The 27,338-nt window shown below is 39.5% G+C and overlaps 1 protein-coding gene across 1 annotated transcript in view; it reads left to right on the top strand.

The window, feature by feature from the left end:
• vsnl1a (visinin-like 1a) overlaps window positions 1-27,338 on the top strand; it is a 48,858-nt gene that overhangs the window by 6,895 nt on the left and 14,625 nt on the right. Inside the window, exon 2 of the mRNA XM_042503822.1 lies at window positions 2,046-2,212. Coding sequence (XP_042359756.1) covers window positions 2,051-2,212 — 162 coding nt within the window. The 5' untranslated portion in view covers window positions 2,046-2,050. The remainder of the gene's footprint in view (window positions 1-2,045; window positions 2,213-27,338) is intronic.

Here is a 27,338-nt window from a genome sequence, read left to right as displayed (position 1 = left end):
TCTGCATTTCTTAATCAATCTGTTAGCTAATTTGTTTTTATGCTAACCCCTGTGGTACAGTGCATATGGTCTGTCCTAAATCTGCTGCAAAAATTACATTTTTCAACGGGATATTTGAAAATAAGTGAGTATTAATAGTTTAACTACAAACTGCAAACTGTAACTTTCTCTGTAGTCATTAGTTCAAGATCCACACATAAGATAAATTACCACATTTTCAGTTATATTTCACAACATGTAAACAACACGTTGCAAATGCACATATTGCAAGAATAAACAGAGATTGCATTTCAAAATAAAAGCTTTGTACCAGAAATGTAAAGTACTTTAGAATAAGGTGTGTCTTTTACAAACTTGACACATTCACAAGTCACAAGCAGTCCATTCAAAATGGACCCCCAACCCACTGTTGGATCACAGCCCACCAGTTGGGAACTACTGCTTTGGGTAAAGCAAACATCATATGTGCAATTCAAAGGGGATCAGAGGGACAGGTGCCCCGAGTAGTGAGGGGTTGGGTGCCTTCCTCCGGGGGACCTCAGCAGGGCCCAGGAGGTGAACTGGCACCTCTCCAGCTACCAGTCCACACTCCATACTCAGTACGTTCAGGGACTTGAACCGACGACTCTCCGGTTACCAAGCCAAGTCCCTATGGACAGAGCTACTGCTGCCCCTTGTTTGTCTCTCACAGTTGACTACCAGACTTTTTTTTTCTGTATTAATGTCCAGTAGTGGTTTTCAAAATAAGGTCTCTCTCTATAAAGGTTGTTTTTTGGCAGTAAACTTCAGAGTTGGATATTTCAGCGTCTGTGAAAAAACACTCTGCTCTTAACATCATTACCACAGAGCAATAATGTAAACATTGGCATTCAACAGAGGCAGCAAAGTGAGGCATCATATTTCCAAGGTGAGCTTTGCCTCTAAGTATTTTCAATCAATCTCAAACCTTATGATATCCTTTCGAAAAATGCTCACTTTGAAGCAGCATCCTCAGATGGCACTTTGCAAAAACCAGTGCAGCATGGCAGGTCTCAGAATATGACTGCAGCACTTTCTGGACGCTTGCCTAAGTCTCCTCTCCTCACCCCTGTGCACAGATTGGCACCACACGCTGTTGTTTCCCCATATCTCCCTCAGCCTTTACAGAGCTAAAGAGGTCTAATGAAACATCTCAGCAGAGAGTGATAGTAGAAATTTTCCAAAACTCCAACCATCTTTTGCAAATTATGATAATTACAGGTTGGTTAATGAACTAATCAAGGCCATAAAGTGGCAGCATCAGCACCGTGCACATTCAGAAACTAGCTTTGCAGAGAGGCAGCTGGCTGCAGACAGCTGTGGTGGAGAAATGAGGGTACATTAAGCACCAAAACACACTTCAGTTCTTCTAAAATGTCACAGAGGGCCAACTACATTAAGATATCAACATCCAAAGAGTTTGGAGAGTAAATTGCTAAAGGTTAGAACAAGAAAAAGCTAAAAAAAAAAAAAAAAAAACGTTTGGGAAAAAATAACATTTTCATAGCCTGGTGCAAAAGGAAGGGCAGGGAATCATTCCTCATTTAAAAAAAAACTGATTAAGTTTTTTTCACTCTCTCCCTGAATTCATATTTTTATAAAAATCTAACTTATTATTGCAATATAAAAATTCATCTAAAATGAAAAAGCAGAAAGAGAAAACTAGGACAAGCAGCTGATCAAAGGAAGCTTGAAAAAAAAGTTGCACGTCTTACAAACTGACCTTATTATTCAAGCAGGAATAAGTGGAAGATTCATTTCCAACATGTGACACTATTCCTGTGCCTCGTATCACACCCAATTTGTTTTAAAGCTTATTTTTAGATGGAGCTTTGGTTTGCACTTTCACAGTTCTCCAGAAATCTCTGTTTTCAGCCTTGATAAATCACTCCTCCAAACGCCCTCCAGACTTTTAAGTTCATAACACGTACTTTATAAAAAGGCATTTCTTTGTGTTCTGTATCAACGGAAAGTCACATATAATCATTAATTTTGTACATGTGTTTGTGTGTGTGCCCTTGTCACAGGCAAAATGGGGAAACAGAACAGCAAGCTGACCCCTGAAGTGATGGAAGACCTGGTGAAGAACACAGAGTTTAACGAACACGAGCTGAAGCAGTGGTACAAGGGTTTCCTGAAGGACTGTCCCACCGGCCGCCTCAACCTGGAGGAGTTCCAGCAGCTCTATGTCAAGGTGAGACTCCACTGACTCACTTTCACTTGATGGATTACGCACTCACACTGTATGCCTCAACACCCGGCCCGCACTCATTTGTATGTACTCGCCACACACACACACACAAACTCAGCACACAGCACACGGAGCGTATACATCAGAGTAGATCCGAACGGAGTTCAATAAAGCAGTAGATGTTTAGCAACTACCAATGCTGGATAGAGTGAAGTGTGTTAGAGTTCAGCAGAGGAGAACAGGAGACAGTGGCGGATTAGTTACACAGAACGCTGCTGAACTCATTATACTGGATGTTGGTTGAATCCTAATTTTTTTGTACTGTACTCATGATAAGTGAATGGTAAATTTTCAAGGCATTACTTTAAAATTTTACACTGATCAAATAAAATGAATGTAGTATACCAGTATGCTATCAAACTGTACAAAATGATAGTATGGCAGGAGAGTGAGGTCATTTTGTTTTGCATTAATTTAGTTTTTGGAGCCACTATTATAGTTAGCATGTGAGCAATAGTTCTCCATTTACTCATCCAGCAGGCACAGAAGAATATTAGCATTCATTTAAAGGTCCAGTGTGTAGGACTGAGGGCAATATACTGGCAGAAATTGAATATAGTACTGATAACTATAACCATATCCCTGCCACCCACACATATGACCAGTTCTGCAACCTAACCCAACCTGCTGACACAAGATACACGTCCTGACCTGAAACCACTATACCAAACCTTTTTTTGTGGGTCAGTAGATGCAGGATTCTGCCTGAGAGTGAGCTGAGAAGTTTTAGTTCCTCAACCTCACCACTAGATGCTACTATATCCGACACACAAGACCCTTAAAGTCATGTTTCAGGGCACCTGCCAAAAGTAAGCCCAATATTAACTCTTGTTTTAGCTCTGTTTTGGTCTCCACCGTAGATTGTACATAGAGACGGATAATGTGTCTCACCATCCTGCAACTGTTCAAAAAAAATGAAGCCAAATCAATCCCAGATAAGTGTGCTGCCATCATACAGACAGGAAGTGGAGCCGTGGTATTGAGCTCCCGCCCATATCCGTATGTCTCATGTCTCAATCATGGCATCAAACCCCAATTTTAGCATACTATTTAAAATGACAGAAATCATTTTTGGAAAAAAGGTATTCATTTGATGTGTACTTTGATGTTTTTGTTTTTTCAATGTCCCATCCGCTGACATGGAGTGGTTTATGACCTATACTTCAGCTAGCAACCAGTTGGGCCATCAAGACGTTTTTGCTTCACTTTTGGGGAGCTATCATGTCATCCATCTGTACATCGTCATCAGTCTCCACCAACTCCTGAGGGAAATATCTGGCTCTTTAGCAGCTAAATGCTTCACTTTGTTCACCAGCTACATGCTAACTTTGTCCATGTGATATTTGGTTCAGGGCAGGTAGCGTACAGTATGATAGGATTTTGGTGAGGCTTAACTGAATGTAAAAATAACTTTCCTGGTGGGGTAGACTCTGCAGGTTTTCATAGATATCATACAACACACATTTTCTATTAGCAGGACAGACGCCACTAGTAGTATTTATAACCACAGTGATAGCTGCAGCGGTAGTAGTAACACTGGTAAAAATTAACTGCAGATGATGCAACAGTAGCATTAGTAATAGTATTGCAGCATTACTAGCAGAGGCATCAGTGTCAACAATTACTTGTGAAAGGACACCACAATGCATCTTCAGTGGGTTTTCCCACAATTAATAACAGGGTCGGTCCAGGTCCCCACAAAAACCATTGAGGCAAATTGCATTCCCATTATACGATTTTTACCAGCATCCAGCCATGTTCCCATTCGCCACTCCTGTATCTGGGCAGAAAACCAACAGAGAGGCAGATATCAGCGGCGCACAGATGATTATCTTCTCATGCTAATATGTAGCCTACCGTATCTCATTACCTCTGACAGAGCAGCGTGAATTTATGCCATGATTTATTCATTTAGTCTTATAAAACAGGCAGGAGCACTTTCAGAGAAACAATGATGATCTCGTAATGAAAGGGAAATTGTGATAAAGTAGCTCACTAAGTGGATATGAATACAGACTCGACAAATGTCTAGCACTACCAGTAGAGCTTCTACTACTATAACTGATACTACTCTGCTGCTAATAATGATAAAAACATATAGAGACTTTTTCCCTGCCTTAAAATGAGGAGGTGTTACACCTCCACTGTGACCCACTGAACCTTAATTTCTTAATGTATTTTTTTAATAGAAAAATGAATGCACACATTTGGCAGCATAGTCTGCCATTTTTGATCATCTTAAAACTGTTTCATTATTAAATTTAAACCGGACCCGTTTGGCTTTTAGTAAAAGGAGCATATAATTTGAGGCATTCGCCTTTAAATTAGTAGAACAAACTCTTAAAGGACATCAGCAAACCTTTGAGGTTTTTTTCTTTTAAATGTGTGTGTCTCTATGTATCATTCTGTTTCCCCTTTCTAAGTTTGGAGGATTTCTGTGGGTCCATGAACGCAGCACAGACGGAGCTCTCTAATGAGTTATTTTTCTCCTCAGCAGCCAATTGGGATTTGGGGGGTGGATAATTGATCTGTTGCCCCTACAGAGTTGATCGAATCGATGGATGAGAGGAGTAGCTGCTGCTACAAATGCAAACTTTTTATACCCAGCAGAATGAAGGGTTAAGTTTCACTTTCAATGCACCCGCTGTTCTACTGCTCCACCTGTGCCCACAGTATACTCTGCACCCCGAGAGGTATTATGCATATCCAAACAGTGCATATATTTCAAGAGCACTCTTAATGAACAGTCCAGCTCCAAAAATAGAGATCCTATTTGTGGATAAATGTGTGGGAAACCCTGTTTGTGCTGTTAAGTTGGTTAAGCAGTTAACCCTGTGAAACCTAAGCAAAATGGGTTGATTTCTTTCAAAAACCTGAGAAGTGGGCCATAAACAGCTTAACAAGAAATGGCCCAAATATTTGCAAGAAATTTGCAAAAACTTAAAAATAAGAACATAAGAAAAAAACACAAAATACAACACAAGCAAATGATCTCAAGAAAGTGCTAAAAAATAAAATATATAATGATAAGAATGATACATTTTCCAGATGTTCTTCCTTGTTTTTTTATTATAATTTTCAGATCCTTTCCTAATCACATTTTACATTTAGTTAGTTAGTTAGTTGTAATGCAGTTTGGAAGACATTTCCTGCCTAGTTCCTTATTCAATTTTTTTCTGTGTTTTGTTCCTGTGAAAAAAAATGAAATGTCCATGAAAGGCATCTAAATGCAGTCCATCCAGGCAGTAAAGGGTCAAATCTGATTAATAATTCTGTATACATAATAGTACTCCATGTCCCTTTTTTGCTGTTACATCAGGCCTGTTTGGGCATCTTGTTCCCTCTTGTACCGTCTGCTTTAACTTCCTAAGAGTTCTCATGGAAGAAAGCCTTGAGAGTAGGGTAAGAATAGGCATTAATCTTTTATCACTGGTGCCAGGAAATTCCTCATAACCAGAGGGGGCTGCCGTTATGTAACAAACGCCTGGGTACTGAGGTCACGGTTGCACTTCCTTTAAATGCCGTTGGAGCTCATGCATCAGCTGAGACCAGAAGAGAAGATAAAAAAAAAAGTCTAAAGAAAAACATCAGGAATAGGTGAAAAATCAGAGCAAAGCACATCTGTCACCAATGGGAGTGACATATACCACTTGGACCAATTGGTCGCATTAAAATCGAATAGCACCAAATCCTTTATAACATGGACTTCTGGAAAATAAGATAATAATAGAGGGATGCAAACGCAAAAGAAATCGGGGAGAATATCCCTTAAAATCTCTTCACAGCACAGTGCGGCGGCACATGAGCAACAGTGGCAGGAAAATCTGCAGCCGCACAAAGGGGGCAACGCAGCTTAGATCTAAAGGGGTCTTGTTGGCTTCTGGGTAAATCCTATTATTGATGCATCCCATTGTGTTTCCAGGCAACAGTGTATCGGCGATAGGGCTTTATTTAAATCCAGAGAGCTGATAAGTGGAAAAACGGTCTGCTGCGACCTCACATTAACGGGACAGATTGTTCCTGTGAAGAGTGACTCTGTGTGTGTGTGTGTGTGTGTGTAAGAGTGTGTTTTGTGTGGTGGGGGGTTATATGTTCAGTGGGAGGGAGAGGGAGACAGAACAGCGTGTTTGCGTCGGTTGAAAGCGAGAAACACAGAGGGGCAGAGATGGGAAAAGTAAGCAAGTGAACGAAAGTGTGTATACATTATTTATTAACTCCGATGGAGAAATGGACGAGTTTGTGTGCGAATATGTGTGTGTGCCCTCGCTGTGCATGCATGCATGAGATAGGCAGGGTTCGACTTACACCTGTGCACCGAGATCTTTATTTTTCCCGTCCCCACACCTGTCAGATCTCTCTACATTTGCACAGATCTGCACCTGCGACAGTTGTCCAAGAGCCCTCCCAGCCAGGGTGCTAAACGCAGTGTTACCTCCACTCGGCTGCCTGCCTGGACTTAATGTACTGTTCTCTCGCTTCTTTCTTCTGTGCTCTGTCTCTCACTCCCTAATTTCCTACTGCCTTTGTGGCGGTACTCATCTCTTCAACTGTGAAAAGGGAGACTGAGGAAGAGAAAGTGATGAAGATGGAGAGTTGAGAGGGAGGCATCAAAGAAAAGGAAGAGAGGAAGAAACAGGCCAAGGAAGAGAAAGCAGGTGTAGTATGTCAGCTGGAAATAATAGGTGTACATATCTCGGAGCAGTCTGCGATATTCATATTTCATGCTGTGGTGTAGCACAAAGGCTACAGTATCTCTTGGTATTCCATAACCAGCATCATCATTTGATCAGGGCTGGGGGTAATGATTACATGGTTTATATCATTATCAAAAGAACTCATTAAAAGTGTTGAATCTCAGTTCTTTCAAATTGCATATTATATATAGTTTAAGAATTACTCTGATCAATTGCTGGATTCAAAGTTATGGTTAAATGGCTATAGAAATTACAATTGTGAAATTAGAAGTTACTGAAATGGTGTCCGGGATGATAATAACACAATTTATATGTCTATCAGTAATGTCAGCTGAAATTAAATAGCTTATTTAAATGCATATCTTACATTTAAATAATCAGTGATCTCCTAATGTGCTGAAAAGCAGTGTTTTTTTCTGAATGGAAAATCTGATCTGCCAAGACTTTTGATTTATTTTAATTATTTCAGGAAAAAGCTACACATCTTTTGTGAATTGTATTTGATGAGCTCTACACATAATGCATGCAGTAATGTGTATGTGCTGGGTCACATAGCAAAATTCATCCCCAGAGACTTCGCAAAATGCCGTAACTGATTCCAATCTTATCAGACCATTAAATGGCAGTTGTCTGTGGTCATTAGCCTCATGGGTTAGAGGGGGGCTGCCACAACCACTAGTAGGCTACATCCACTCTAATACGTTGAGTCAGCATTTAGTCTGTATGGGCACAAATGTTGATTTTTGGAAACGATGAAGCAGACAGCGATGTTCACTCCCTGACTGGGTCTAATCAGTCACAACGTGTCAAGTCGAAAAATTATAGCTGCACCTACGTACGTTTTGGGTGTTCATCTTTCTTGTGTGGGTACTCCATTGCCATGGCTGTCTCTGGTGATGAGTAATACTCCCAAAAATGCTCTAATATGTTGCCGTATTGGTTTTGTAACACCTTGACCACTTCTACTCATGATACTTACAGTAACATATCCACCTCCTCATCTGTCCAAGCAAAGAAATCTCTGTTCTAACTTTTTGCCATCTCCATGGTATTTCTGTAACTAAACAACCAACCACAGAGTAGACAATCTGCTAACCGCTTATATCGGCACAGGCATGCCCAATGTTATGAGATATGCCTTTCTCGGCATGTTAATATGGATGCAAATTATTTCTGAAATGGTGTTGAAACGCTTGTGTGTATGGAGATTGTTTTCATTTCAAAATTCTGTTTATGTGAAAACACAGAAGTGCGAATGTGGCCATAGGTTTAAGTGTTAAAGGGACATTTTCAAATTCAATGTTGTGAAACAGTGGCAGCTTACTTAGGTTTTACTTTTGCAAAAAGAAACGTTGTTTGGTTAAGGAAAGCATTTCGGTCAGTTTAAAACATCTCACGTAAATGTCCGTTCTTTGTTTAACCCGATTACCACCCCTCCCCGACGCTGACTCTCTCGCTCTTTATACCATGTCGACTGACTTTGTCCTTTTTTTCTCCCTGATAATTATTACGGCAATGAGAGGTCGCTGCCTCGCAACAAACATAAATGGCCTTCTGAACCTAATAGCAGGTGTTGCAGGCTCCTTCTAATCCATATCTGTGATGGTGATAACCACTGATAACAGCCATTTGAAGGCCTGATAACAGCCGCATTTGGGGACATATAGGGACCAGTCACAATAACTCTCCAAGCTTCTTTCTATTTACTTTAGATTTTCCACTCACAGTGAAATGGTGACTCAGTTTTTGAAATCACTGTGTTTGTTTTAGTTTCCTCACAGGAGTCATTACATTGTTATAGCAGGTTAAGAACATGTATCAAAACTAACTTGACTGTCAAGTGTTCAGTGTGATGGCGCCTTGTCTGGCTTGTTTTCCGCTTTCCAAGAAGGGCGCCAGTGTTCATAAATCCTGGTCAAACTATGCTGGGATCATTAAACTGACCTCCCATAGGGTGTTGTTTCCCAGTGGATTTTCACTTTTAGTGGCATTGCCAATGCCAGACAGTGATGTATAAATGGAAGAGAGGCTTCCGTGACAATTCACACTGAAGCGCTTGCATGCCACAGCGTGTGAAATTTCTTATCCCTGACACGCCAGCCGCTCTGGGAGCCATTTGTAACAGGATAACGACACTCCCTGAGATGTTAAGGTGATAGATTTTGTCACTAGATTTTTTCTTGAGCTTGACGCATGCTGCCACACTCACAGATAGCCATGAAAACACACACACACACACACACAGAAACACACACACATTGAACATTGATCCACACACACCCAAAAGACACTATTAATTCTTCTGTTTAAAACTGGAAAATATTGTTGTAATTTAACAGCCCTGTTACATATTATACATGAAATGAGCACCGATATCGTTGGTCTCCTGCCAGTGTTCTGTTGTTGTTGTTGTTGTTGTTGTTGTTGTTATTGTTGAGTTAGTGTAATGGACTTCATTATGCTTTCTGCTACACACAGCAACTCTCTGTCTCCTCCTCTCATATTACTCTGTCAGTGCTTCTATGAATAAATACAGGAAAATAGATACTAGTTTAAGATTACCACTAAGGGTATCAGCGTCTAATTTTGCTTTTATAGCCCGACAGAGAAAAAACGCCAACTAACCAGTTCATTTTTAATAATCAACACAAAATGACAGGAAACACAAGAAGCCTTTTCTTTTAGTCTGTTACTTCATTGACTTTATTATCGCCCTTTGAAGCAGTACCCATTTAAAAGCGGAGAAAATCTAATGTTTTTGGATGAAGATATTTTGCCTTTTATTTTTACACCATCCCAAGTCTCAACCCCAGTGTCCCCTCAGGTAGCCCCAGTGAGTATCATACTCACTGGCAGATTTATTTTGAGCTGCAAAACCTTTCAGCATCTTATGTGACTTCTCTCCCAATAACATTCCAAGACGCATGGCGATGGATGTGCAAAACATTAGCAGGTTTATTTCTATCACAGTCACCACACTTGCCATCATTATTTCCAATCGAGGGTGACATAGGCGTGTTATGTGAGCAATGATGAAAAGGCAAGCCCCTTATACGAGAGAGCGACCATGTATGAGAGATTTCTGGGAGCTCATAGTCAGTGTTTTCATAGAGGAATTGTGGATTCAAAACTTCCAGATGATCCGCTCAACTTTTGAAGAGTTATGCAATGCAATAACACCTCTTTTCATGCCTGCTGCATCATACCTGAGGGAGCCAGTTCCTACCAACAAGCACATAGCCATAGCATCATGTTACCTAAAATAGGCAAAAAAGTGTTTCCATTGTAGTTTTGTGAAATACTGCTTTTTCAAATTGCCTGAAATATATCCTAATGTAAAACCTTTTTGCAATAAATGGGAGTTTTGTTGTTTGTTTTTTTTTCCAAAAATTGACGTTTCCATCAGGCGCATCTTATATTTGCAATTTCAACCACGAAGTCTGAGGGTTAATGGAAACCCACCGACTGCTAACTGCGCTAACAGAGCTAACATATCTAACAGCACTGAAAGGGCTTTGTGACTCAAAATTAAGACACTAACCCTCCAAGGCGACCTGGAGGGGGTCGCCATCATGGTTTAGGACCATTACCAGCATTAATTGCAGAGTGAGCTACCCACCAAACCGAGGGGTACGCAGTTCAGTGAACTAAAGAGTAGCAGAATAAACCTATAGAGCAACATGTGTAACTGGTCAAACATATACTCCACGATTTCCTGTTGCAATCCCCAAATAACACTTAATAATATTTTGAGCTTGGAGATGATGTCATGGCTCTGTGCAGATCTGGCTGGGCATTTAATGTTTTATAAAATGTATTTTATTATGTCTCGGATCTCAGTTTTCAAGAGGTTAGCATCATCATCCACGAGGTTGGAAAAAAAAATAAGACATCTTAAAATGAAGACTGTGATCATGTAACTCCTGGTTTGTTGCTTTGGATGAGCAGCAAAGTGAGGGGGAGAGAAGACGGCCTTGCTGTAGATTGGAAGCATTGCTGTGACACTGGCACACGCTCACACACCAAAACACACACACACGCACAGATGCTGACCTAAATGTAGATGTATGGACGGATTCCGCTCGGTTGCGTCTCACTTGCATAGCCTCAAGGCTTTTGCTGTCGACGGGTGTGGAGTGTGTGTCTGGTTTGCGTGTTTGTGTGTGACTGTATGTGTCTGTGTGCATCACTGACCATTCAGCAGCACTGACTGTGAGACTCCCGATCACCTCCGCTGACAGACAGACACAGACAGACAGACAGATCGCTGGGCAGAATGACAGGAAGGTAAACGGAGCGACAGACGGACTCTGACATCATCTGGCTGGCAGCCTGTTTCTGTGTGGAAACATATGTTGCTTGATCACAGGAGACAAAAGACTGACAGAAATGATAGAGATGCTGCATTGACACGGAAAATTAGTTTCCAAGTTCCTCTTTAAGCGTTGATCAAACCTCTAGAAACTCATCTTTCAGAATTACATATTTAGAGGATTTTTTCCATGGAAAAAAAACATTTCTGCTTTAAAATGGCTTAGATGTTACTTCACACCTTTGTCTCATTTAGTATGCGTGGATCTATGAAAATGCAAATTAGCCCTGCCCCTCAGCTGCTCGCCTGCAGCTCGAGTGTACCTGCTCACCACTTTGCTCATCAAATACACAAACCTCTGCTTGTTACAGGTAATAACATGAGCCTTTGGCTTGACTACATTATCAAACAACTAACAATTTGCTAATGCAAAATACAGCCTCTCCTCAAATAGCCCTGATTTTGCCGTAGTCTTATGGTACTGGTTCCTTACGTTTGTTATGTAACATTATTGGTACACTGCAGTTCCAAAGCGAAAAATGCTCAATCATGACTGCTTAATTCGCTCATGATATATCTTGTTTGCGTATAAAAAACACCATAAAGATATGTTGGCAGGGTTAAAAGCTTGATTTTCACTGGAGATAGTCTTTAATTATTTGGAAAATCCTCTTGTTATAATGTATCAGTAACGCATCACAGCTTCATGCCCTCTGTTTTTTACTTTCCACAATAAAAGACCAACATATTACTCAGAGCATTTTGCCAAGACAACAAAAATAGCTTGCACAAGACACAGGTATATTTTCAGAGCTTAACATGTGGCGTTATGGCTTTGCTTTGCAGTGCTGATGGTGACTGAAGCTCTTTGTGCCCACAAACAGTGACACAGTTTGTCCTTCATTTCTGAATCTCTGTAAAGTCAGGAGAATCTCAACTAGATGTCAACACTGACAGGCTATTGGAACAAAGCGCCACACAAATTTCTTGCTCAAGTTGAAAAACTTCAGCTTCCGTGATGGACACAAACAAGCGAGTTTCGCTTTTTTGCATCCATTGCATCTCGTCTTGGCTTTAGTGCCTTACCAATACTTGATATCTGAGCTTTGACAAAGAGTTATTCATATATTTTTATTCTCTGACAACTTATTAACATTATGTGAGGTGATTTTTGTTAGTTATATGCATTTTTGTAGTGTTTATTTAAAAGACATTAAGGTTCATATCATTTATGCTATTTGCAATCCAAAAAGTTGAAGCTTGATATCTCAGAATTGTGCAGAATGCAGATAGAATCTTATAATTCTAAAGTGGTGATTAGCAAATATAAATAATAGGTAATAATAATAATAATAATAATAGATAAATATGATATGATTTACTTGTGATATGCTAAGTGAGCTGATAATGTTGGTCTGGCCAATGTTTTGCTCGGGCTTTATCTGAAATAGGTAAAAGAAATAATTCATAAACTAATTTTGTACATTTTTTAAATATAATGTGCTTTGGATGAATGAAAAGAGAATCATATCAAAGTTGCTTAGGAAGGAAAGAAAAGGCTGAATGAGGGCTTTCTTTAAAGATTCAGATCTTAAATCGTGGCAGGCAGTTTCCATCCTTCAGGCTGGAACATTACCCACTTCATGTTCCAATCCCATTAAGAGAGCACAATACAAAAAAACTCAAGACTGTATTAATCCAAATTTGCGGACCTCTCTACATCTAATAAGGACCACATTATTCCTTATCTATTTTCTACCTGCATTGTAATAAATACAAATATATGTGCATGTATAGTAGCAATTAAAGACAGTTGTAGCGAATATTAACATAACAGTAGTCCACCCCGGATTTACTATTTGAAATACATTTAGTATTTAGTGTATCTAGATCAAAGTCAGTAAATTATAGTCTGAGAAAAGGCACCAGTCAGAGTTGTGTTTTTTTACTTCCAACAATTTGATTAAAGCTTAACCCTTTAAAACCTGAGCAAATTGGCTTGATACCTTTTAAAAACATGAAGGCAGTGAGCAGCTAAAGAAGAACTGACCCAAAAATTAGCAAAAAATAAGTAAAAAGTACAAGAAAATCATCTGAAAATAAGAAAAAAAGAAAGATAAAAGGAAAAAGGAAGAAAAAACACTTGGGGAAAATGCATTAAAAAATATAATAAATCTGTAACCTACTTTATACATTTTGTAACTGTTTGTAAAACTCAATTTTACTCTAGCTTTTTTCTTTTTTTCCCCTAGATATGTCTCCCTAGCTCTTTAAAAATACTTTCCTAAATCTACTAATTTCATGCCATTTGTGAAACATTTCTTATCAAGTTGCCATGTTTTGTAAATTCCCATATTTTGGAAAAAAAAATCACACCAATTTGCTCAGGATTCAAATGTTTAAATACTTGTGATAGGAGTCTGAAAGCAGCAACAGAAAAGTGATGTCGCTCCAGAAAAATTGACTGAAAATACAAAGTGGTATCCCCTCGCATTGGGAAGTTATGTAATGATGCTGCAAGCTCCGTCTAACTATATGTCACTCTTTCTCTTTCCAGCCTCCTTTCTCATCTCTCATTTTTCTTTCTCCCATCTCTCCCTTTTACCCACTTCCTCTCTCACCTCCCTTCCTCTCTGTCCAAGTGGGCTTGTGGCTGCCATACACTAAAAATAGCTTTTGTCATCTCAGAAGCTCTCATGCCATTCTCAATCGCTGTCACAACACGGGGGCACACACACACACACACACACACACAAAGAGCCAAGCTCTGCGCACAATTTCTCCCGAAAGGCAAGAAATTTTGTTTCTGTGCTTTAGAGACATGAAACACTTTGTGCTCACTTGAAAACACTTCTTTTCATGAGTTGCACTGTACTCAAATATAGAAACAATCCTAACCTAACTCTTTGCTAAGAAGATTTGAGTGAGACAAATGGCAATGACAAACTGTGGACAAAATGACTCACTTATTATGTTAGTGACTGGTTTACAATGTTTAGAAAGCACCGAGGGAGGGGAAACTGACACTGAATAAGCAGACTGTAATTTTCACAAAGACAAACAGTGGTTTTTCCCTACGTGAGTTTTCTCGTCTTTCAGAACAGAAAATTGGTGTTAATTGCCGAGAGTGTCTGTGTCAGTGTTTGCAGATGAGATGCATCTGAAATGAGCTGTAACAGAGAAAGCAGACACATAAATACACTCAAAAAGGAAGACAAATGGACAAATTTATAACTCTGAATTGCTTTTGACCTATCAGCTGCTCCTTGTATGCGTTGCAATGTCTCACTTAGGAAGTTTTAAATGAATTATTTAGCAATTTTTAGCACACTCTGCTGCACTTTGAGAAGAGGAAAAAGAAAGTAGTGAGAGCTTTTAGATGAAGAAAGTAAGATAATAGGGCCTGTTCTGGGAGGAAATCATATTCTGACTGAGCTGCGTGTAACCATTAGCACATCCTCTGTAGGAATAAATCAGTTACCATGGTCGAATGGTGAAGGTAACAGGCCACAAAGCAATTAGTCTCAGCGCGCAGGTTTAAATCCCACAGTGCAGTGGGGTGATAGTGAGAATGACCTTCAACTGGTTAACAAGGGGTTGAGGCACAAATGAGAGAGAGGCTGAATCCCCATCAGACCGACCTCTGACCTTCATGTGAAGGGAGACAAGTAGGGAGAGAATAGCCCTCGAGGAATCTGATTACATTTCTATTATGCGTGAAATATAACGACAAAAAATGTGTTATTAAAATGATGCCAAGATTAGGCTTTCAAAGGGTCGTAAACTTTTGGGATAATTTCCAGGGGAAGTTAAGGTGGGGAATTTTGGAATAATGCCAATTTAATTGAACTGTAACCAGGCACTACATTAAGCAGCCAACATGTCCTCACACAACGGTTCACAGATCTAATTTGGCGCCCCATGTATGTAGGGCTGCAACAGTATGAGATTTTCATGGTATTATAACCGTCTCCAAAAACATTGCGGTTTCATGGAATCATAGTATTACAAAATTATTATTATCAGTCAAAATTACTCTTTAAGGCATAAAAAAAAGCGGTTATTTTTAGTTGATCAAACATTTTAATACTATTTTTTTAAATGGGAGTATATGTAATGCCCCTTTGAAAACATCTAAAATCAAATAAGATTGGTTGCATTTTTTTCAATAACTTAATAAGCAAATGTACATCTTTGATAACCAACAATTTTCAAATCATGGTATACCTTGAAACCGGTACATCGCTGCAAACTCTCTGCATTGGTCACATGATTGCAGTCTTCCCATGGGGGTTATATACGAATACGAATTATGGTGCATTACTTTTCGTAGGTACATGTCGAGTCCCAATAGATAGGAATCCAGTAAAACTACAACCCTCTGCATGCACAGTGCATTCACGCATCACATGTACAGCCCACACTACTGCCAACATTACTGCACTGTCTGAGCCAAAGGACCTAATGCTTGCAGTTATGTTTTCATTATATGACTGAGGTGAATTTTTCTTTATTTCAGTGTAGGGCTGCAGCTAACGATTATTTTAATAGTCGAGTATTCTATCGATTATTCTGACGATTAATCGAGTAATCGGATACTATTTTTTTTTTATTTCATTAAATTACTTGAGCTTAATTTAATAGTAATACAAGACAGAGAAAATAATAGAAGTCAGTTAAATTAACAACCAATTCAATTCCTCTTAAGATAAACATTTTTATTGGCAGACTTAACATAACTGAACTGGTAGCTCCTTCTTTAAAGAAAGAACAGAGTGCATTTACGTGTCATTGGCACATTCTGGATTTTAAAGATGACAAAAAAAGTTGACAAAAAAACTTAAACATATTGCCACATTACACTCTTCTTGTTTTTTGTTTTTCTAAAGTGCAAAAATAAATAATAGTAACAGTAATTTCACATTACTTTTTAAGAAGGTATAAATAAAAATTAAAAGGTAAAACTGAGGCATAATAATAAACATTAAATGTCTTTCTCCACACTGATGTGTGTCTGTGTGTGTGTTCAGCTCTTTAAAGGAGCCTGTGGTTGCAATGAAGGAAAGTAAGCATATCAACATGCTCAGAACTGAGGCTCGCCCTACGTTTTGATGCAATATTCCCTGCTGCAGAAAACAGGCGCTCTGATGGCGTAGATGTTGCTGGGATACACAGGAAGGACTGTGCTAGCTTTGACAGTGTTGGATAGCGTGGTGCATTCGCTTTCCACCATGACAGCGGATTCTCCTTCTTGGATAGAGGATGTTCTCCAAAGTACATCAAAACCTCCTTCTGGACAGTTTGACTCAACTGCTGCTCCTCATCCTCTTCATCACTGGTGCTTGAGTCTGATGACCCCAGTATCTTTTGAGCAATGATTTAACATCCCCCTGATGTGTTACTGGCATGTCTTGTGCTGTGCTGGGAGACCCAATATCACTTGCATTCTTCTGCCTCGCTTCCTTTTTGGCAACAAGTGCCATGGTTTGTACTGTGCTTTGGACCTTGAAAACTTCATCAGGAGACAGGAACTTAAGTTTCCTAAACCTGGGATCTAAAGCAGCAGCAAGTAGGACATGGTTTGATTCAGGTTGAAATACAGATAGTCCTTGCCATCTTGCTGTGATCTGTTCTGTCACATCAGTTTGGTATGACTTGACTGGTGCAGTCTCAAAGGCTGGAGTCTGTATGGACTTCTTAAGACTTTGCACAAGCTGTGGAAGTGCAGAGAGGGTAACATATTCTTGCCCACTCAGAAACACAGTTGCTCCTTCAAATGGCTCAAGGGCCTGGTTCAGCTCCTGAATCACATCCCACTGTTCAGGCTTGAGATCAAGGTAGTGTTTTCCTCTTGGTGTCACTGCTGGGTCAGATAATGCAGCAGTTACTGGCCATCTCTGTTCCAGCAGCCTGAACGGCATGTGGAAAGTACTGTTCCAGCGAGTACTTACATCTTGCACCAGCATGTGTAATGGTGTGCCCATTTGCTGCTGCTTATCCTTTAGTTTGCTGCATGCTAGCTCGCTCTTCTTAAAGTGTTCAACAAGGCATCTTGCAGCAGCTACACACTTAGAGATAGCCTGGTTTTTCTTCAGAGCGCCCTGCACCACCAAGTTCAGCGTGTGTCCTGCACATCGCACTGATGCCCATCCATGTTTTTCTGCCAAAATCTTACTGGAAAAAAAAGTAGTAGAGTATAATTAATTTTGTTATTTATTCATTGATTACTAGGCCTAAATTAATGGTTAATGTACATATTATGGTGTGATCTACAACTGATGACCCTACTCTCTGCAATACAAATAACATTAATAAACCCAATATATTGTCGTTAATATAATATACCTAAACAAATAAATAACAGACAATGACCAGGTCTGACAACCTCTGGTGTGGTGTGTGTGTGAGACAGAAAGAGAGAGAGTGTATGCTATGTGGCACAATCATAATAATAACGTGAATGAAGCGTAAAGTAACTAGCATTTTATTTTCTGTGTAATCTTCTAACAGCACTTCACTAATACACTTTTTCACATAATGCCTCCCTATGTGGCCACTACAATTATTTAAGTTAATCAGCCATTATTTAGCTACGTGTATGTTCTTTACATGCCGTAATCTATACTAGCAATCACTGATCTAAATTAAATACTTTTGTGAACGTGACATTAACATTAGACCTACCTGTTGGATCCGCTCGGCAAACTTGATGCGTACGGCAGGTGCTTTCGGTTCAGGTGCTGTAGCATTGAAGAAGTGCTATTATGGAAAGCTAATTCTGTTTTGCAGTGCACGCATTGTACTGTGTTTTTCGCCCGATTTAGTTTATAATGGTCCCACACTTTCGACAGTTTACGTCGTTTTCTTTGCTCTCCCTGTCGCTCGTCTCCGTCAGTCTCCGTCTCCATTTTGCATTCCACAATTTGCACAGATGTCGGCATCAAAAGCGGAAGTGGCTTAAACGAAGCATCGAGTCAGAAAATTTTGCCTCGACGCATTTTAGTAATCGAATTACTCGAATAACTCGAGGAATCGTTTCAGCCCTATTTCAGTGATTCAGAAAGCAGCCTAAAGCACAATACACAGTTTATGACTTGTTATTCATCTATTTCCATTATTTCTTTATTGTAAAAAAATATTTTTAATGAGTTGTGCATTTTAAACTGAAGCTTGCCATTGTCACTGTGGTCCAAATTCTCTAACCCCATTACACCTCTTTCCCACTTGACAAAAAACAACTAACACCTGGCTTTTGTCTGTAATGGGAAAGGTTACAATCGGCAATAATTCCTCGGACAAATGACTCTGCAGGTATATCTTGGCTCCAGCTCCAGTTTTCGTCTGTCTCCATCCAAGCAATACTTGAACATATTCCAAATTAGTAAGCACGGAGTTTGAAAGAGGAAAAACTGCATTCAAATATGCATTCAAGGTCAAGCCAGGCTGTCTTGCATTATTCAAAGACTGTAAATAGAAAGGGCCTTGTTAATCAATGGAGTGGCCCTCCTCTGCCCAGCTTGTAGTGCTGTGGAGTAGGACATTATTAGGTTAGGAGCCTGGCTTTCCCTTTCTTTCCCTCCTGCTTTCCTTATCTTGTGCCTTCTTTTTCAATCTCTTGGTTTCTTTGCCATTTATAGTCATTCTCATTTGTTGCTGTCTTTCCCACTATCTTGTATTGTGTTATATATTTTTATCAGAAGTATGGCCCACCATATTGACAGTTAAAGAAATAGTTTACCATTTATGGGAATAAGCTTATTTGCCTTCCTGCCAAGAGTTAAATGAGTTTATTAATATCAATCTAATGTTTGACTGCTAAATATGAATCAGGGGAGAGTTCACTTACCTCTGCATAAAAAATTAAAATAGGAACACTGGCCTGGCTCTTAACAACAAACAACAAAATCAAATTGATCTGTAAACAAACAGATGTAAAAGTTTAGTTGTATAGTTTAGGTCGACTTGTGGGGAGTTTGAGCTGGAAATGTTTCTTGGCCAACAGGTGACTTTCTAGAGACTCAAACTGAACAAATAGGATATAACTCCTTAATTGAAGAAAAAAAAACATAGAGGTGCTGTCAAGCAGATTCAATAAACTTTGGACAGAGCCAGGCCAGATGTTTTAGCCCTACTTCAGGTTATTATGTTAGGCTAAGCTAAGCATCTGCTGCTGCTTAATATTTAGCGTAGAGACATTAGACTGGCATCAGTTTTTTTCTGCAACTCACAAGAATGAAAATAAACACTTTTTTCTAGATTGTGGAGCTAATTCTTTAAAGGAAACATGGAAGAAGCACAAGATTTTTTTTTTTTTTTTAAATAACTGTTCATCAGTAGCACTAATCAGCCTTCACACTGTTAACTAGTTTTACTGAGATCCCTCCCATGATCACTGAAGGAATTCTACACTGTGAAACCTCTAACTGTTTTATCTGGGTGTTCCTCAGGGTTAAGCATTGGGTCCACTCATGACGACTTTTATGCCCCAGGATTGTAGAAGTCTCTTTGCCTCTGCCACTCTGATTCCCACCTCATATTGGAATAAGTACCAGAGAGACAACTGTCAACAGCATAAAAAAAGCTTCAGGAAAGGAATTAACTCAGTTAAACCCTTTACTCCTTATTCTCACACTGCCATCTTTAAATGAAAAAATAATACAGTGTTACCATGATCCAGAAATTTCTAACCTCGATATAATAACTTGAAAAATATCAATATACAATACCATTTTGGATACCAAAGAGAAAATTGACATTGAGGGCTATTTTTTATTTTAATGAAAAGATAAGTATAACAAGGCTACAACATGACAACACTTCTTTTTTTGGCTAATAGCAAAGAAACCACAGAATGACTTTTGTAAACAATTACTATAAGAGAGAGCGAGAAACCACAACTTGCACTGCTGTAACAATACTGTAATGCTGAAACCGTTTCAAATATTCAGAATCAATATTTATCGGCATATTGATATTTTTGACAATGGTAGCACAATATTGCAGTCACAGCAATAGACCATTTCCCAAAATAACTGCCTCCCTATTAAAGTCTAGAGAGTCAGAGCTGAGAGACAGATTTTGTTCTGACATTTAGTTCTTAGCACTCTTGCCATTTGTTTTCACTGACCCAGCTGTTCAATCAGTATAATTTAACATGACTTAACCACCTGACGGATTGAAACAATTGTCCAAACTGAAGGACAGGAATACAGGACAGCTACGGAAGCAAAACCATTAAAGCAATGAGAGCTGAAGGCTTGTTCGGCCACAAAATGATACTAATGACATTACAGCTCTTGTCACAGCTTAGATGGTGTCATAACTGCTTCTATATGATTTGAACAGTCAGATAAACACATTAGTAAAGTTGTGTAAATCCATTTGTGGTTATGTAGAGAGTGTCTGTTAATCAGCAGCATCTGAATGCCATCCCCCATGGGTACAGTGTGTCAGATAATAAGGCTGCCAGATTCCCAAATGAAGTTATACAGGGAGATTGTTTCTCCAAATACAGTTGATCAGAAGCATCTGATTATGGAGGCTATTCTGGACATAGCCACAATGAAAATAAACAGAAGCAGTTGTTAAGTTTAGGTACTGCATCAGCATTGAAATCATTGGTGTGGTGTGTTTTGGTTTTTTTTTTAATTTTAATTCTTGAGAAATTAGATAAAAAATACTAGCTTTGTAAATAAAATAAAAAATAAAATGAAATTATTATTTTATCTAAACATTCGGCAGTACTTCCACAGCTCACTAAATGGTACTGTTTGGTCCACCACTGGTTGAGAATAGCTGATCTAAAGTACAAGAGACAGGGGGGGTTATGGGAAAAGAGAAACAAAGTGGGCATTTTGTGCCAAACAGACCCCCCTCAGGCAAACTGTCATGAGTGTGAGCGAGGTGCAGATACCTGTGAGAAGTGGATAGAGACAAAGGGAAAGAGTGAAGCTGGTACTGTTGATCTTAAAGCAACACATTAATACCATGCACAACAAAATCAGAGCACTGCTAATTAATTACAGCAGTCAGCTGGCAGAACTACAAAGTGTTGGCAATGCAGGTGCTGTTAAAATGGGTCACAAGCCTGTCTGTGACTTCAGAGCCCCTTTGTCATGAGAATACAGATGCATCTATATTTGCATGCACTTTAGATTCAGATCCTATCCATTTGGATATAAACTATTTAGACATGTTGTGGGTGTTTAATCTCTCATGAAGTCAGATGGAAGTAATTTTGAGGCAGCAGGGAGCACAGGCACATGAGTGTTTGCATGCAGATTCAGAATTTCAGATATGACTGAGCAGCCATGAATGATGGATTTATGCTTGAGATGGAAGAGCCAAGGAGGTGTGATGAGTCTTGTAGGGTGGAGGCACAATGTAAATATGATGCATACTCTAGCCAAGGGATGCAAAATATGATTTTTTTTCCCCGCTGATAATGATGATCAATAATTATCTGCTTGTCGTGGCTGATACCATTATAACCGATAATTTCACATTTTTGTATTTTATTAAGTTTTGAACCTATAGTTTATGCATACATGCAGGCTAAGATGTAGTGAAAAAATATGGATGATTTAATCCTTTAACACTTGGATCAACATCAGTTTTCTTGTGCTGCATTTCAGATGCTTTTCACAAGCATTTAAACCTCTGAAACCTGAGAAAAAGTGTAACATCTCTTTCAAAAACACAAAAAAACATAATGAGCAACCTTGCAAGACATGTCCCACAATTGCCAAAAAAAGACAAGATCAAAAAAATGATCTGAAAGTTAGGGATGGATTATTAGATATTAAAACACAAAAGAAAAATGTCCAGAAAACTACTTTTTAAAAATATATATTTTTCACTAATTTCTTGCAAATTTTTGGGACATTGCATGCTAAGATGACCATCACCCTCTCATGTTTTTAAAAGAAATCAAGCCAATTTGCTCAGGTTTCAAAGGGTTAATATTCCATATCCCTGACCTACCCAGATCTCTCTACTAACTGACTATTGCTAACACAGCAAAGGATATAAAAAAAAAGTCCAAACATACTTTGGTTTTAATGGAGCATTTTGGCCAAGATTTAAAATTAAATGCTTCGACATAATCTGTCAAAACAAACATGTCAGCGGGTTATACACAAGTAATTTATCGCTAAAGAAAATGGTGGTGTTTCGCCGTGTGGTGTTTTGTCGCTACGTCTCACTCTCCCCCTCCGGCGCTGTCTTTTGGCCCCGGCTGAGGCGGGAGAAGCTCGCAGGCCGATTATAAGCTTTTTAAAAGGTGGCTTCAAACTGCACAAGCTGCTGTGGATTTATCATGCCAAGCACTTTAGAGACGAGCCATTGTGGACACACCACTGGCAAGTGAAGATAAAGCGAGCGAGTCTTCCCTTTTTCTCTGTTAGTGTGCCTCGCTTTGAGTTGCGTCACAAAGAGCAGAGGGTAGCCCTCAGGTCTACCTGCCAAACTGGGTAGCCAGCAGTGAGTCACACTCTGCTTCGTGTCCTGCTTGGCTGCTTCTCTGTTTCTGATTTAGATCGGGCAGAAAAATGGCACTGGTGGAATGCACCAGTCAGACGTGACATTTTCTTCTGCTGATAAATACAACATTTTTTAGCCTGGTTTAGCACCAGAACAAATAGTTGCAGTTGTTGTAGTTGTAATGAATTTACATATGTTGTATTTTAATGCAGTCTTCCTCTCCACTAAAGTCCTTCTTAATGCCAATAACTATTTTCCTCAGCATCCCCCGAGGCATGAAATACTTTTCCACACTCAATAGTGCCATCTGCTGTTGTGCTGTTATTGACACTCCTCGTGCAGAGTTAGTGCTGCCAGATGGGTGTTTTGTAACCACAGATAAACCAAGGTCAGGGACAGGTCTGCTCCAAATTCCTCTTAAATCACCCGCTGAATGATTTTGTGCTCTCCAGGAATCAGCTGCACACAATCATTCATGATTGACAGCGGCGGGGATATCTAGTCAACCATACAAAGCAGGCTGAATATCCTCTTGGTCAATCTGCAGCATGCGATGTCAGACAAGAGGGCTCCCACCCTTCAGTGTCTGCTCCCCACACACACATAACCAGTGCTGGTTACATTTATCATCTGTGGTTTATGTTTTGATCAAGTGGCCGCTCTTCTTGAAAGCCTATTGTCTCCATGAATCGAAGGCTCATCCCTCAAGACCAAAGCAATCTCACAGACCTTGACTGTAAACAAAGGTCACATGTGTATTAATGCAGTCTGATTACGCAGCAGTAGCCACAGACAGATGCCTGCCACATTCGCCTCATTGTAGCATCTCGCAAGCAGCCGAGTGGGAAAAAGACATCCACGCCAGCCTTCAAACAGGACACCGACCATATCTTCCACTTGTTAAAACTTGCTGCAGAGGTTGTCTACAAAGTGTTGGCAGAATGGCCTCAGATGCACTCAGCATCACTGGCAGTAAAATCCAATATTAACACTAACACAATCGATACAGCTAACTTAATTGGATATACACTGTTTGTATCTAGTTTCACTTGGTATCGAACCTTCTACAAAAGTAGCTATTTTAGGCTATTTATCTGGTGTGACTCCAAGGTTAACACTGGGGCAATGGGTGTTTTTTACGGTTCTTTCATTCTGCTGACCTTGCATGAATGCAGCATCAGTCTGTATGAGCCTTGAGTTCAGGTAATTTTAAAAATGGAGAAAAAAAAACACTGCTTACCCAGGAAACAAACTCAGCTGAGGTGCTGGAGCTATGGAGCATCAAATTAAGCAGGAAAAAAAGCACCCGCACCCTCAATCTGTGCAAAAACCTGTTCAATGCAAGCTTTTGTTTAGGAGACCTTTTCTAAGGCAGACACAGGGAGCAAGAGGTTGTGGTATTGCAAAGCTTAAATGCACATGACTTGATTAGCCTAAATCCAGAGCACCTGTGGCAATCACTTAAACTCGTGTCTTGTGTAGCTAAAGATCGAGGGAAATGTAGTTCTCGGTGTAAGTGCACCACAAATTAAAGACGCAGTGACTGTAGGGATAGTAAAGAAATACTAACATCTACAGTAGAATATACACAATTTACAATATATACAATGAGAATATGTAAATATAGAGATAAATACCATGTAAAACATCAGGCTAGAACCATCATACAACACAGAACATACAATCTGTTTCATAACAATCTTACTCAGAGAATTCAAAGAGCAACTGAAAAGTATTTTAGCCTGAACTAAGGCTGGACAATAAGGAGAATATCACAATATTTTTAACCAAATACCTGTGCTTTAACCCCTGGTGCAATGAGATTTTTGAAAAATAATTATTTGCAATGTGGATATAATGACTAAAGGCAAATAATAGAACAGCTGGAACAGTCTGGTAAAATCAGAAAAGTACATCAGTTTACTGTAATGCAGCCTTTAAAACCAGTAAAATACAACACTTTAACACTTTAAAACCAGGAAAATACAACACTTACATTGTTATCTAATATCCAAAATCTAAGACGCTTTCTAATCTTATATCACGTTATCAATATCATATCATTGCAATGCCCGCCCTAGCCTGGAGGAAGCACCCACCTTACTCTGCTTTACTATGCCTCAGACTGGCTTACCCTGACATTCTTATCCTAACCCTAACCAAATTCACTCCTCTTTGCTCAGCCTAACCAGTCCAACCAACAAAGACATAGAGTACCAGCCAATCAGAGGGAGAGAAGGCAGGTCATTCCTTCTCTATCATAGGAAACCCAAATTATTAATTACTTTTACTGAATTTTCTCAGGAAGAAAAAGGAAAATAACTTCAGTTTTACTGTTGGGAATCATTTGATAGAGTGATAGTGATTGTACATGTAAGTTACTTATTATTCTTGGTTGATTTGGGGACACCAGTGGTTTCCATGGTAACGACAGGTGCAGTCTGATACTACCATAAATGCTACTTGAGCAGCTGTCATAAGCAATTGGCATATGTGTTTACAGTGCAGCCAAACAAACTCACATTTTTTTAATGAAGAACATCAGTCACTGTCTTTTTCTATTATGCTGCAAACAACTGCAATCTAATTTCATGCTGCACAAAACGGCATATTTTATCACACAACAGCAGGACACTTAAACTAGTTACCTTGCTAAAGATTTGGATCACTTGCAGCCTTTTATCTAACAGCTCACAGCGACTCCTGACTGTTCCATCACCTATTTGAAAAAATTAAAAATGACCCACCGACAAAAAAATTACTGTAAATGTCGGATTTTTGGTAAACAATCACACTCAGCGTGATCACATTTCCTGTGTCTGTCCTGTGTCACAATAAGAGCCACTGTGTCTCTGGCCAGTCTGATGTTTTAAATGTGATGCAGCAGCAGTGTGAAATGGTAATGCAAGCAGATTTGATGCGGCTGTAGCAGAGTGAACAGTGAATGACTGATCTCAGTGACAAACATGACTAACTGTAAGGCTGGATACATGCATCATTTGCTGTGAATCCCTCGTGTGCGTGAAGGCAGTCTGAATCCAGTGTGGGAAATGAAGGAGTCAGACACTGAATGGCCGCTGCAGAGAAAATGTTCCCCCTGCATAGTATGCAAAATGTGGTTTGACTTATGGAATTTTAAGGATTTTAACTTGGAAAAAAAGTGAAGGGCTAATTTTAGTTTCGTGATTGTTAAAAATATTCTCAGGAATAAAATGCTGCTAAATTGCTTACCTTTGGTGACAAAGATATCACAGCAGATGCCTATCTGAGAATAACAAGAGGATGATTAAAAATGCATTTTACAGTGCAGAGGAGAGAGTGCGTATGTGTGTGTGTGCATGTGTGTGTGCGTGTGTGTGTGCGTGTGTGTATGTGTGTGTGTGTGTGTGTGTGTGTGTATGTGTGTGTGTGTGTGTGTGTGTGTTTTCTATCAGAGCAGACCCTGCAGGCTTGGAAGCAGTAGCAGCTACAGCAGTGCGCTGGCTAAGTTTCTGTTGTTGCCTGCCATGTCACTGAGGGTTTATGTAAGAGCACACGCAGGCTCCGTCTCTCTCACGCAGACACACACACACACACACACACACACACACACAAACACACACACAAACACACACATGCACACTGTAAATACCCCAGCAATGGATTATGCATGTATTCCCCTCTCCCTCTCAAGCCGTTGCTCAGTGAAGGAGCATCTAAGCGCTGCTTTGATGAAGCAGTGTAAACAGCCATGTGCAGTGACAGCCAGTGCTGTGATGCCAAGGTCCTGCTAGTGTGTTCCTCCAAACAGGCTTGACTACATGTGACAATGTTAGCAAAGGGATGCATGAAACATAAGGCATTATTTACACAGGCCTCTGGTGCCACGGTGGAATGACGTAAACCTTAAGCAACATGTCAGAGCATTTTTGAGCATATTGCTACCAGGAAAATTTGAACCTCAAGTGCTCTGAAGGACAAATTTCAGGCTCAGGCTGACCTCAACCTGTGCATGTGCTGGGGAGATGAATAGCCAATGGCAAACGTGCTGCATATTGTTGATAACATTAGAGGCAGCGCAGGGTGTCCTGTAGGACCCCTCAGCGAGGAGAGATGACCTTGTAGGTATCATGAGTGGAAATATTAACCCTTTAAAAGCTGGATACACATTTCTTGTGCTGCATTCAGATGCCTTTCACATGCATCTACACTTCTGGAACCTGAGATTATTGGTTTGATTTATTTTGAATACACAAGAAAAAGGAAATTACCCCCAAATAGCAAAAAAAAAAAAAAAAGAAATGTTAAAGGTGACAAGCAACAATCTAAAAATTAGCTGGGGGGATTATATGACATTATCAAAAAAATAGATAAAAATAGTCACAAAATTATATGTTTACATTATATCTGTAACTGTGTTACAGATAAAAAAAAAACTTGTTTTTCTTTTTCTTGGCACTTTCTTACAGTCTTTTTCTTGTTTTTGTTTTTTACTTTTTTTTTTTGCTTATTTTCAGGTCATGTTTCTTGCTAAGTTTGCTCATTGCCTTTTTGCTCTAATGCCCTTGAAAGAAATTTAAGCCAGGTTTCAAAGGGTTAATAA

Source organism: Plectropomus leopardus, chromosome 16, assembly GCF_008729295.1.
Source record: "Plectropomus leopardus isolate mb chromosome 16, YSFRI_Pleo_2.0, whole genome shotgun sequence".
Lineage (NCBI taxonomy): Eukaryota > Metazoa > Chordata > Actinopteri > Perciformes > Serranidae > Plectropomus > Plectropomus leopardus.
Note: the sequence above shows the minus strand (reverse complement) of the source record. Positions and strands in the feature narration are given on the sequence as shown.